Here is a 14,166-nt window from a genome sequence, read left to right on the forward strand (position 1 = left end):
TTGCTTTAAATACAAATAAAAAATTCAAACCATCAGACCCGTTCGCCTGCCTCTTTAAATCCAAATCCAAAGGAGTGCGTTGTAGTGAAAGTGAAACTTTTTCAATTCAGATATGATTTTATCTTATTTTTAATTTTTCCGGACTCAGTTGAGTCCTTGCTTAATAATAAAAAAAATTTATTTCAAACCGTCACCGTGGCTTTAAAATACAAAGACTGTTGTATCAGTGCACATCTGTAGGCTGGACTTCCTTTCAATTCTTTGTATAATCCAATCGAGTTTTCCTCTTTTTTTTTTTTTTTTTCAAAGTAAGATAATAAAGGCCTTGTTTGGATTGCTTGTTTCCGTCGAAAAATATTATCATTTTCCGTGATCACATTTCCCTATCACCTTTTTCCCTCACATATATCAAATCGCTACAGTAATTTTTCTATGAAAAATGACGAAAAATGCAATCCAAACACTAAGTGTTGCCATTTGTATAAAAATAATAAGGTAGATAGAGAAAGAAAAAAGGACTAAAGATATTTAATTGCAATAAAATGTAGTTTCACTTACTTGCAAGAAATTAACAGTGACGAGGGTTATGCAAATAGCAAATTAATTCACAAATAATTGGAATTACTACTCCAAATTTGTATATAAAAAAAAAAGAATTACAACAACTAAAAAAAAAAAAAAAACACTGCAGGGACCTAACTCCGGGGTTTTGGGTATTGGTACTGGTATTGATTGCTGTATATTTTAGGGAAAGGAAAAGGGTTCTCTAAGTCAAGCAACTTGTCCAAAACGAAACCAAGTCTCGTCTATCAGTCTACGACCGTAAAATGAGTGGTGGTGAGTGGTGTTGTACTGCACTACTACTACTACTAATTTAACTTTTCTTCCTTGGATTATTTTATGTTTCATTATTCATCGTCACGAGTGGCACTATTGGACTTGTTCCACATGATTCACTTTACTTTTCTTTTTCTTTTTTCTTTTTTGGGCAGGAGGTTCACTTTTGTTAATCGGAGTGTAAATTCCTCTTCAACTTTTCACTATTTCATTTTTCTTTTATACTAGTTTCCACGTAGCTCATGTAACAAAAAAAAAAAAACTACCATACTTTGAGTTGGTGGCCACCACTAAAACATTAAAACTTGGTGGGGTGGGAGGTCAAGGGTTCAAACCTTGCCTCTCACGAATTGCCACAATATGTGGATTTATTGAACAAAAATCCATATGAGTGCGTGGTGCACTCGTATGGTGCGATAGTGATTCAGTCCCCTAGTATAGAGTGTAGGTATATCATAACCGACCAAAAAAAAAAAAAATGTAACACAAAAAAAAAGAGGGTGGAAGGTGGCTTATTAAACTTTCAAGGTAATGGCTTATTAAACACACTATTAGAGCCTTGGATGACCAAAGCCACCATAGCACACCATTTTACCCGGAAACATGCCTCTCCTGCTCTCCTACTTCAAAGACAAAACTAAAGGCAAAAGTCTTCCCTAAATCAATTCCTTTCTTCGGTTGGTTAATTTTGTTCTAGTTTTTTTTCCCCATTTTCTGGCTCCTAGTCTTTTTTTTCCCGCAATGATATTTTGATTTTATAATCTAATCTATCATATTCTTCAGATACCAACATTAAATCAAAAAGATGTTCAAACATGTCTTTTAAAATTTTTCTTTTAATTAAGATTCAAATTCCCGACCTATAATTCAAAATTGAACTTAACCCCACTCTGATGGCCAGTTTTGACTCAGTGGTGCTCTTACTCGTACTGCATTTTTCACGCACTCCGTCCATCACTCTTAGTCCTATCTTTTCCAGCTACTGCCCGACTTGTTATAAATAGCCTCCATCACATGCTTTCCTCAGAAAAATTCCTTATCTTCTCCACCAAAAAAAAAATAAAAAAAATAAAAATTCAACTCTTCCCCTGTCAACATCATCAGAAAATACAGTAGAAAATACGCATTATACTACCGCTACACTCAACTCTCATCCCATACGTAAAACCGTACTCAACCATCCTTGTTTAATTTTCTTTCTTTCATTCTTTAATCCAAAAAATCAACACACTCATAATACCAATCTTACCCCTCGTCTCTCCCTTTATAATTCTAGGCTCCCTCGCCACATTTCCCAACTCAGTCTTCTCCGGCCGGCCCTCCGCCACAGAAAAGAAATCCCAAAACATGGCGACTCTTTCGTTACTTCTCTTGTTTTCTTTGCTTTCTTTCGCATCAGCTCAGGACATGTCCATCCTGAGCTACGGTAACGCAAACCTAAAGACGAGTGGCAGTGGGAGGACGGATGAAGAAGTGATGGCCTTGTACGAGGAATGGCTAGTGAAACATGGTAAGTCGTACAACGGCCTAGGAGAGAAAGATAAAAGGTTTGAAATTTTTAAGGATAATCTTAGGTACATCGACGAACAAAACAGCTTGCCCAACAGGACGTACCAGCTCGGGCTGAACCGGTTTGCTGATCTGAGCAACGAGGAGTACCGTTCCACTTACTTGGGAACCCGCCCTGATCCCAAAAGGAGGTTGGCCAAGACTTCCAGCGATCGCTACCGTCCAAAAGTAGGTGATAGCCTGCCGAACTCCATTGACTGGAGAGAAAAAGGTGCTGTTCTTCCGGTCAAAGATCAGGGAAGCTGTGGTATGAAGTTTTCCTAGCTCTATATTTTACTTTGATTTTTATTTTATTTTCTTTTCTTTTTCATCTTGCTTGATGGTTAGATTTGTTGGAGCTTGTTTCATTAGCAAATTTTTTTGCTTAAAACTCCTTTGGTCCGTATGTTTTGGTTGAGAATTATTTATTTATTATTATTATTTTGTGTTTTTTATGAATAGATGTAGAAAATTTTTGGAAAATCCGAGTAAGAAATGAATATAAGTAGCCAAAGAAGAAAAAAAGGTAGTCAAGCTGTAGTAATAGCTAGCAGAGTTTTATGATGGAGAAAGTTGGTGGGTATTTTGGTAAATCGGAAATCTAGATTAATTATTGCTTTGGGTGAATATTAGTATTAATTGCTTTGGTTTGTCGTACATCTTTACCTGGGCCTTTTTATTTAAACAAAAAAAAGGAAAATAAAAATTAAACTAGAGTTATTTATTTAATTTTTTGGGGGGGGGTCGTCTACCGATTCTACCACACTTTCCCGTGATATTCAAGTTCGGCTTTGAAACTATCGGTAGATTAGACTTTTTTTTTTTGCCAGTTTTAATTTCTTATATACTAATTTTTCTAATGTTATTGATATTGCTACATTAATTCTTTTTATTTTCTCTCAAGATTAAGCCCTCTATCATTCCGTCTATCATTCCGTAGTTTTGTGCCTTATTAACAGTTCACACCTGTTGCTATAAATTGACAACTTCTTGCTCCGGCAAAATACTCCATCACACTTCCTTTTAGTAGCTACCAAATATTTTGGTCGTGCCTAATTTCTGGCCTACCTAACTTACTTGCGAACATTAATTTCTTTGTTGTTAGTTCATCTTATGTTGGTGAGCATCCAATTTCACAAGATACTAGCAGTATATACATGTTCGGATTTGGGAAGAAATCTAGTTGTTGTAGGCCTTACTGGTGATGGTGTCCTTGATTTTCTTTTACACGGGAACGATATGAATGGCCCTTGTTTCAGAGATATGTATGCGACTCATTTTTTGTCGACCAATGGCTCCCACCCTCACAAGAAGAAAATATGAAAAAAAGAAGGCATAAAGAGCAGAGGCAAGCATCATGCAGGACTCGCTTGATCTCACAATCCGACGCCCCATTAAGAAATTCTTTAATCAACTTGCCGTACCACATTAGCAATTAACTAAATAGCTAAGAATCTTGTACTGTATTGCTCATTAACATAATGAGAAGGTAATCAAGAAAAGCAGAGCACCAGCAAAGTGTTTCGTTGATTTGGTGATTTCGTTTGCCACTTACCCTTGTTAATGTCTGTGTGCTGATCTTACATTGTTTTGTGGATTAATTTAATGGGAAAACGAAGGGAGTTGCTGGGCCTTCTCAGCAGTTGCTGCCGTGGAAGGGATCAACCAGATTGTGACTGGTGATTTGATCTCCCTGTCTGAGCAAGAACTAGTGGATTGTGATACTTCTTATGATGAAGGCTGCAACGGTGGCCTCATGGACTATGCGTTTGAGTTCATCATCAACAATGGTGGCATTGATACTGAGGAGGACTATCCGTACAGAGGCAGGGACATGAGATGTGACACATACAGGGTACGTATTGAATTCTTTATGTTAGTTTAAAAAAAAAAAATTAATCAGCAAAAAAAATAATGACTAAGAACCTAGCTCTTGCTTGCAGAAAAATGCCAGGGTGGTCACAATTGACGGCTATGAAGATGTAATTCCCTATGATGAGAGGGCACTGCAGAAGGCCGCGGCCAATCAACCCGTCAGTGTTGCCATTGAAGGTTCTAGCAGAGATTTCCAACTCTATTTGAAAGTGAGTTCATCTTTCTAGTCATTGAAAAATGCCAAAAAAAGTTTTCCTTCGTTGAATGAATATGTTTTCATGATTTAAAGTGAGGATGTTTGCAATCATTGCAACAATGATGTATATACGGAAACTTTTATGTTGTCATCAAATAATTGTTTAATTAGTTAATTTGTTCTCTTCCTAGTACTTCACTGCAACTGAAAGGTAATGGTTTAGCTCCTTTCTATTATTGAAAACTGGTTCCCATTCACCTCATAATTTTGTTGGTTTACCACGAGCAAGACTCTTTAATTTTTTAGTGTGTAGAAGGCTACAACTCGTGAGATTTTCGAGTTCAGTGCTGAACTCTGTAATTCTATAGGGATAGGACACAACATGCTGCTTAATTCTGCACAGTTTCTGCTCTTTACTTGCCTGTTAATATATATTTACTTTGAACAACTTCAGGGTGTATTCACCGGCAACTGTGGGACTGCATTAGATCACGGTGTGAATGTGGTTGGATACGGTACAGCAAACGGTAAGGATTATTGGATCGTCAGGAACTCATGGGGTGCAGAGTGGGGGGAGGATGGCTACATCAGGATGGAGCGTAATGTCAAAGCAAACTCAGGCCTATGTGGCATCACCAGTGAGCCCTCTTACCCTGTCAAGAAAGGCCCAAATCCTCCCAATCCTGGTCCTTCCCCTCCATCTCCAATCAAGCCTCCGGCAGCCTGTGATAATTACTATGAATGCCCACAGGACAACACCTGCTGCTGCGTCTACGAGTTCTATGGCTCGTGCTTCGAATGGGGATGCTGCCCTCTAGAAGGTGCCGTATGCTGTGAAGACCACTACAGCTGCTGCCCCCACGATTACCCCGTTTGCCATGTTCAGTCAGGCACTTGCTCACTTGTAAGTAAATGCTGTCATTTAACTTGTCCTTAGATAATTTTCTTGCAGATACACCGAGTTTTATCTTTGCTTATAAAACCAACTTTCTTGTTTTAACACAGAGCAAGGACAACCCTCTTGGAGTGAAGGTTATGAAGCACATGCTTGCTAGGCCTATTAAGAGCATGAAGTCAGGCACGGAAGGAATGAAGAGCAGCTCTTAAAAAGACCTGATGACCAATCTGTAAGTGGTGGATAAAGGAAAGGAAAGGCAGAGGTTTATCACCCTGTTTTCCATAGAGGCCTCTAGTCCACCACTGAAGTTACAGAATCCGATTGATGATTGATTAAAGATGATTAGACGGTCATCTGTATATAGGCTTTAAATATCTATCTAAAACTTCTATTCGAGCAAACAGAACAAGTAGAACATTCATCTGCTACAATCTGACTTGTTTATGTGTACTTAAATCTTATTTAAATGCTGGCTTGGATTTCATTTCGGTCAATGGCGATCTGGTTCCTTTTAACAGTTTATGTGCTGCTTTACTGGTTATATATTACATAAAGCTTTAGCAGCGGCATGAGTGCTATTTAGGCACTGGCCAAAAGGTGGTTATGTAAAGGCTTTAGAGAAAACCATTCTGGGAAATATTTTTGAGATCCTCACAGGAACGGTGAACTTTTAATGAACGAGGGAGGTTAGTTGATTATCATCGGGGCTATGTGAATTTAGTGCAGCAAAATTTTAAGCAAATAAAGTTAATCCATATCGAATAATGGGTGAATTCATATTTGTGTTTTGGCTTGAACGAGGCTGATCTTGAACAGTTGCAGCTGATGAACAAATTTTTTTTCCCTTTGGATGGATGGTGGTGAACTTCCATGACTGCAGGAATTCATCGTACAAAAAAAAAAACTGATATTGAATATGAATTTCTGATGGGGCTGGGCCTTTTGCCGATTTAGGTAGCTATCCAAATTTGACTGTGATGACCCTTTCAAATTCTTCTATCAGCCTTAACCACTTTTAAGGACAGGGCCCAAGTACCCCTAACATTTTTCAACCTCCAAGTTTTTCCTTGGCTTTCATCCTTGTTACGTGACAAAATTTCAACCAATGACGTGCTAAAGTATTTTTAACCCAAAAAAAAAAAAGAAGTGTAAAACTATTTCTTCTACAGATTTTTTATGAACAAATCCTATCCATATTTATATTGCACAAGAAATCAAAGAATGGGCTAAAGCAAATAAAAATTGATCTTAGACTATGCAAATAATAAGAGCATATAAACTTACTTTGGACAATACTCCCAGAATCATTAGGACAAACGAACCACATATATATTGTTTGAGATTCAAATCAACGAGTCGTATGATTGAAAGGGGCCACATCAATGTCCTGTTAAACATCGCAATTATTTTTCTCCGAATTTACGCACCACCTTGCAAGAAAAGCCCAAAAAAATTGGGGTTAGGGTTCGGGACCATCCAATCTGTCAAAGATTGGATATCATATCCAGCTTCTTTCACGCGCCACAATTTGATCATTGTTCTTTGCTCACTCATCTTTTTTGTCCATCTTTTATCTTCTTTTTCTTCTTTCGCTTTCATGGTATATCTGTTCCTTTTTCAGTCAAGATGCTATATATATATATCTTTTCTACTTAGTGGAAAAGTTAAAAAAAGAGTAGCAATATCTGAAATTTATCATTTTGTTTTTCTCTCAATCCCAGTTTGCCTCTGTCAATCGCAAAAATTTTTATTGCTTTCTTCGAAAGGAATGAATTGACAATTGGGTAGAGCTAAGGATTAATAGCCTCATCTCATCTGTAGACAGATTTTAGTGTATCCTTGGCAACTTTGTGACTGCATCAATTACAAGTCCTGCTAATGAAACAACAAGAACAGACGACCAATCTATATATATATATATCATCAACTCTCATCAAGGGGTGTGTTTGGATTGCAGATTTTCAAAGAAAAATTACTATGTTTTTCGTGGATACATTTTTCAATTATCTTTTTATTTTACACATATTAAATCGCCGTAGTAATTTTTCTACAAAAAAATCCAGAAAAATGCAATCCAAACGCACGCTTATTAGTCAGCAAACTAGCAATCCTAAAGTGCAATTAAGCGTGACAACATTAGATTGGATATCTGTTTGTACCTCTACTCTATGGTTCCAAAAATCAGAAGCACTACGTAATACTCCATAACCTACATTTTGGTGGCCAAAAGAAAAAAAAATTATTTGGCAATTAGTGAGATATTGGCACATAGCTGCAGTTACAAGTGGGTAAGTAGGAAGCAAAATTTAAATCCATTCCCTAGATGCAGATATAGCAGATATATATATATATATATATATATATATATAAGTAATGATGTGATATGTAGTTGTGTACTAACAGCTTGAATGTGACACTGTTTCCTCCAAGAGATGGAGATGTGGTACAAGAAGTTAGGTTGAATCGAAAATCCAAGATATTTCTATTGGGCCGACGCCATTAATTTCAAGCTTCTGGAGTTCAGATTACTAGTGGTGACATTTTCATCTCCTTCCAACCCTGTCTTTATTGCCCCTGAGACAAGTGTTGTCACCATTAACTTGGAACTACGTTGTATTATACTGCTGCTGCTGCTGCTGCTGCTGCTGCGCTTATCTGTATATCGCAGGAATATGTTGCATAATTAGAAGAAGTTGTCGTCTGACAAAAAAAGAACAACTCAAATTATGTGCGTTAATTGTAATGTTATTCAAATGTAATCCTTCCGCTCGTCTTGACCCGATGATCATAATCATGGTAGAATTGATTATAATCTTGTATGGTTATCTAAAGACCACAAAGCATAACTCAAAATTGTGTTAAAGACCATTGGATTCTAAGTTATCCATAATAACATTTCTTGTTTCAATTCCAGATAGAACGTGGAGTGCATATATGCGCATTTGAGGATCAAAAATCTCAAACATAATGTTGAAGATTGCAGTTTGCAATAAGAGCTGAGATTCATTAAATTTATACAGAGTTTTATACATCTAAAATTAAGCTGCCAGCGCCAAATCCAATACTCTTCTTGATAGTCTTAACATTAGAATCATGACAACGGTAAGAACTAATATCCAGCTATTTAATTAAGGTTCAGAGCACACTCTTCTTCTGACTGGGGTCCAAACCCCAGTTTCACTACCCTACATTCCACTCCTAAACTATGGCTTAAAGTTCCAGGCTTTCCTTCTTGAGCTGCCTCCATTGCACAGGTTGTTTCAGCCTTTATATCACCACTTTGCATTTCACTTAAACCAATAAATTCATTGACCTTAACAGACTGCTTGAAGTTTTCATGGTGCAATTCTGTTTGCTCAGCAGCAGACTATCAGTTGCTTCAATTGCATTATAAGATGGTGAGATGGAAGGCATCTTTGGAATATAAGCAGCTCCAGGACTGCAAGCTGATGAGGGCAGAAGAGGTGGAATGGACCATAATGCCGGAGGTGGTCCAATCATGCCATTATGGGGACTGTTGAAGCCTAAGTTGATGGACTTGACTGGAAATTCGTCAGGTCGATCACAGTAGAGTCTCTTTGATCCAACTAGCTGGCGTTTATCATCAACCCCATAAGCTGTTTCTCCAGTTTCGATCATCAAATGGGGTGTTGTATTGGTCCTGAAAGTATGGGGCTGCTGAATTGGTAAATATGGTCTTTGTATAGCATAGATGCCTGGTATGCTCTGCAGGTAGCTGAACTTCCTTTGGATGCTTATCACCAAATTAAGATCTTCAGCAACCTAAAATTAAATATTGGAATGTTGTAAATCTCAACTGATTAACAGATGGATACCATGGAAAATTCCGTAAGAGTTGGAGAAGGAGAGACGGACCTTGTCAAACGAGCCAAGTTGTATTATGCCTTCTCTTACTGCTATGATTGCAATCGTCTGCCAAGGATTGAAACAATTTTTGATGTGATCTTGGTGGAACTGAGAAGAATATGTATAGGAGTTTACACTAACCTGAATGCCTGAATTAAATTGAGCCTCCCATGCTCTTGGTTGCTGTTTAAAAAGAAAGATCAAGTACAAGAAAATGCAATCAATTGACATGAAAAAAAAAAAAAAAAGAGGTCACAAGGGCAATTTTTTGCTTACAGGATCAACGGATACATTCCATGAATGGATGAAGCTGGGATCATTTTCATTTGGACAGTCTCTGAACACCCATTTATGACTGTTATCTGAAGCAACTTTACCCACCAATCTGTAACCAAGATCATACAAGATAATTGCAATTTTAATCCACTTAAACAGTAATCACAAGAAGGTTAAGTAAGAACATAACTGCTATCTATATGTACCCTTCTCCAAAGTTATAGACCTCATGAGACATTTTGAAGAAAATATCAGCTCCAAATCTTCCCTTCACATATCCGCTACCTGCTCGTTCGCATTCGTAAAAATCACAGAATCCATCTTCCCAAACAAGTATCCTGAGCCAAAAATTGGAAGTTAGATTACTTGATGAGTTGTAATTGGACACAAAATGATCATAATTCTCAAATAAAAACTTTACCAGTTCCTTTTGTTCCCTGTAGCCCGATCAAGTATGCTTCCTCCATGATCCCACCTGCAACATTTCGAGCAAATTATGATCTTCATTACGTTACAATTACCGAAAAAGAGCATTTCAAGAATTCTTGAAATTCATTATTTGGATTGAAACATTTAAGGTACTTACTTGGGTGGAGGATAATTTCTTGGCAGGATCCTCCAGAAAACAGAATATACCCACTTAGCAGAGGTGGAAGAATCTGAACTAGAAGCAGTACTAGTTCGTGTAGTACACAAGCTTCTGAGAGTGTGCTGTAAAAGACAGTTAAGCATGGGAAGTCCACCATCCATTGTCCAGAGCCAGAGAGAACTGACTGAAAGAGAAAAAACAAGCTTACAACTTCGGTGTAGGTTCCAATCACAATTAAAGGATAAAGAGCAAACAAAGAAAAGTTGCATAACCACGCGTAAGAGAGGAGAGTGAATTGCACAACTTTTGCAACCCCAAAACTTCTTTTCTTTTTTTCCTTTTACTCTTTGGCTTTTGGACTTTCTCTGACTAGAGGAATCAGGGAGTACTTGAAAATGTGAGGTCATGGAGCTGGAAAAGATATAGTTGCCCTGCCCTCTGAAGGAAGGAACACGAGTAGGGACTATACCAAACAGGGGGTTGGTTAAATGACAAGGGTCCAAAAAACGAAAGTTGAAAGTTTGTGCATCTTTATCAGACATCAAGTACGACTTGTCCAAAGAAGTTCAAGATTAAAAACTAAGAAATCACGAGTAAGTAGTAGTTTATATGCAAATGCTAATCCAAAACCACCTATATTTATCGGGTATTCCTGCGTTAAACTAGTAGTAAACTACTGCTAAATTATTAGAACTCAAAAGTCTTGATCATCGTTTTCTATACATAAATTTCTTGAGATGGCCCGTGAACTATTTTGTCAACATAATAATCAAATCAACAGTAGTGTTGTTGGATGAATTTTGACGTTCGGGGACAACCCAAAAAAAAAAAAAAAAATCTCTTAGCAGTCTGTTTGAACTTTAATACACTTTAATTGTCCTTGGCAGAAGTAGATGACAGAAGTTACTCCCACTACGGTACTGAGCTTATGAGATTTGATGCTGCTGTCTTTCTACACAGCTTAACAACTGTCTCATTTTCCTAAGACTTTGGTGAGACTGGTCAGGCCCGATGAAATGTACAGCTCCCCAAATTCTTTGCTAGAAGTAAATACGACGCACATTAGCTGCTTGCTTTAGAGGGCATTGTCATGATTGTGCCTTCTTCGAATCAATTACTTTTTAGTTCATCAGAAATGGACTTACAACCTATCATGAAAATCTCTTTCCGCTAATCATTCTTGGTGGACGAGAAAAGTGGAACCTGTCTGTTACTCGAAATGGAAAATTGTTCGTTTTCCCCCCCCTCCCATTTTGTATTTTTGATGGTAAACAGACTATTAATTTTGCCCAATCAAGCTTTGATAAGTTGACTTTGCTTATTCAAGCGATTACCTCAGCTGAAACATTTTATATGACAAACCATTCCCTTCCTAGACTCCATCACCTCTTCCTAACATCATTCAGCTACGTACAAGCAACCAATGGCCACCAACGACACGCCATCTACACCTCAAATCGTGGCCTATCCCATATTCAAGTGACCGCGAGTTCTTGCAGCTTTAGGCTCCGATAACAATAAGTTGTGTCCTAGCAACGCAGTTATGGTCACCTCTTTTTATTGTTGACAATTTGTCAAAAGGGACAATAACACAGTAGACGATCTTCCTAAATACTAGATGATAAATTAGTAAAGCTAAACAGCCAAAATTAAAAGCATCAAGTTTGATGAAGCCGAAATTATGGTTATATAATCACTTTATGTGGTACACAACCCAATAAGTTAGTTGAGAAGAAGTCTCAAGGTGCGTTTAATAAAATTGAAAATTGAAAAATGAAAGTTTTAAATGTAATACAGTTGAGTGTATTTATCACTTATTTTTTGGAACAAGTTTTGCCTCATAAATTTGATGCTAATTAATTAAATCAGATGTCTTAATTTGTTGTTATTAAATGTGTTTGAACATGCTAAAATCTGAACTCGTTAAATTTAAGTGCTGTATTTGAATTATCAAACAGGGCCTTAGTTTTATTCATTCACTTGTTTGAAGCTACAAGATGTTGACAATTAGAAGCTTATGCCAAGTTGGTTCGTTTACCTTTCGGCACATCGCAGTCGTAGGGAGATTTGAGTGATTGTGTGCCATAGTTAGGTCCTCCTCAAGAACCCCAGACTAATTCAAATAATCCAACCAATTTAACTGCTGAAAGAGCAACTCCAAATTCAGTGTCTGCAGAATTGAATACTACAGTCCGTTAAGGTCACAAACATGTCTAGTAATTTAAGAAATTTCTAACCAAAAGATGAGGGCATATGGTATCCTCATTTAGAGATCACAGAAGTTGCCTAATGACATTCAAGAGACTGGATCCTAATCTTGAGGAGGCCTCCTCGAGGACAAATTGCTTGTAGTTGCAGGTGGTCCTGCAAGGTTGAGTGGTCATATCACCCCACGCCGTGCACTAAATCTTGTCCCAAGTCCATCATCAAGATTGATTTGGAACTTTGTCTTACCTCTTACAACCGGACACACCTATTTTTTCTTCACTGTATACCGTTTCCATGATGTTGATCTTAGCTTGCAAAATCCATTTTGCTGGCGTGCTATTTGTTTTATTGGGCTATATTTCGTGTCCCTCTGGCTCCCTTGCATTGGCCACCGAATGGATGAGCAGAAAATTATTATAGGAAAGAGCGACTCCAATATTTCTTAACCTCAAGAAAATGAGGAAGCCACGGTGAAGAAATGGGAATATGTATATTATGCATCTATCAGATATGAATATGCATCTATCAGGGTGAATAGCATCAATCACTAGAGGACGCTGCAACCACAAGCTGCATCATTTGAGAACTATAATCAGCAAGCTTAGAAAGTTACAAGTCCTGGCAGATATATGGTTTCATTTGCACAAGACTGATAAATCAGGGTCCTCCGCATCCATCCTAGTTTTGTTGAGGTCGACTTTTTTGACCATCGGAAACAAACCATACTTTTCCTACCGGCTTCAATTATAGAATGGAGGTCTCATGCAAGTTCGGAATCGACACTTAAAAGCATCAGACACTTTAGTCCACCGATGATCTTGCTTGACTTGTAACAATGCGTCTACCAGACCAATCCTCCAATGCCTCAGCTTGGGTCAAATGAAAACCAAAGAAGAAAAATGAAGGAAAAATGCATCAGAAGTTTCATTTCACGGACAGGTGGACTACGCAGAGAAAATTTATTTAAAACTCTATCATCTCCACCAAAAAAGGGTCGCAAAATACTTTTAACACCAAAATTTCCATCCTAATTCCAATCCCGATCCCATCCCAAGTTAAAATATGTAGGATCACAGTGCAGAATTTGTGCTTCCACGTTAACTAACCCAAGAGCCTTTTCTCTCTCTTGAAACCTTCTTTCATTTGAAAATAGATGTCAGCGCTCTCAACAAGCTCAACCTTCACAAAACTGGAGACAACGGTAAACTTCAATTACAAAGAATCGTGCTCCCTACTCAATGACAATGGAGATAAAAGGCATAATATGTACCGTGGCATCTTGAAAGCAAGGGGCAGATAATACAACCCCACGGAAGCAGGTACCAAGACTTGACATCTCCAGATTGTAGGCCAACAGGGTATATTAACACTTTCCAACAAGACATCAATGGCATGGGCCTTCCAGCCCCCTCAATAATCACTTGTCCTACCTTCCCTTATCTTTTAGGATAGAGGTTTCAAGTACAGTTCCTACTGGTGAAGTTTCGTGATTAAAAATAAATCGCTTGGGCTTACCTTTAATCATGTTCATCTTTCCTGATCAACTTCATATAACAATCAACACGCTATACTAACTAAGATCACACTCACTAAAATGTGAGAAGAACTTGTCACCTCAGGACAAACCCCATAGAAAAATGGATTCATCCCAATCAAAACTCTTAATCCAGAAGCATTGCACGACTGCCAACTTAAATTCCAAGGCAATCATCTATCGACTTTTCGGGGGCTCAATCATATAAAAAATAAAAATAAGGAATTGCAACATGAGAGCAAGATATCTACCAAAAGCATGGGATACAAATCTGCCAGTCAAAGAAAGGATCAGCGCCTTTGAAGAGGTGATCTTACTCAGGTCAAATGACATGAGAA

General features: G+C 37.8%; 2 protein-coding genes across 3 annotated transcripts; one reads left to right on the top strand and one right to left on the bottom strand.

Moving 5' to 3' along the window:
* The first annotated feature begins 2,114 nt into the window (after positions 1–2,114).
* LOC113749091 (low-temperature-induced cysteine proteinase-like) lies at positions 2,115–5,871 on the top strand. The gene is made up of 5 exons (XM_027292746.1): positions 2,115–2,653; positions 4,005–4,240; positions 4,329–4,469; positions 4,911–5,360; positions 5,462–5,871. Exons 1-5 carry the CDS (start codon positions 2,185–2,187, stop codon positions 5,561–5,563), a joined length of 1,398 nt encoding a protein of 465 aa, XP_027148547.1. The 5' UTR covers positions 2,115–2,184; the 3' UTR covers positions 5,564–5,871.
* A 2,448-nt stretch (positions 5,872–8,319) lies between these two features.
* On the bottom strand, positions 8,320–10,494 carry LOC113748965. 2 transcript variants are annotated; one of them, XM_027292576.1, is made up of 8 exons: positions 10,359–10,494; positions 10,084–10,270; positions 9,919–9,972; positions 9,704–9,835; positions 9,498–9,606; positions 9,363–9,404; positions 9,231–9,287; positions 8,320–9,137 (listed from the first exon to the last, which is right to left on the bottom strand). In XM_027292576.1, the coding sequence occupies exons 2-8, from the start codon at positions 10,245–10,247 to the stop codon at positions 8,646–8,648; spliced, it is 1,050 nt and encodes a 349-aa protein (XP_027148377.1). In that variant the 5' UTR covers positions 10,248–10,270; positions 10,359–10,494; the 3' UTR covers positions 8,320–8,645. The 2 variants fall into 2 exon arrangements, with proteins under 2 accessions (XP_027148377.1, XP_027148375.1); XM_027292574.1 differs by having other exon boundaries at positions 10,084–10,494.
* Between the last annotated feature and the right edge of the window lie 3,672 nt (positions 10,495–14,166).

Source organism: Coffea eugenioides, chromosome 10, assembly GCF_003713205.1.
Source record: "Coffea eugenioides isolate CCC68of chromosome 10, Ceug_1.0, whole genome shotgun sequence".
Lineage (NCBI taxonomy): Eukaryota > Viridiplantae > Streptophyta > Magnoliopsida > Gentianales > Rubiaceae > Coffea > Coffea eugenioides.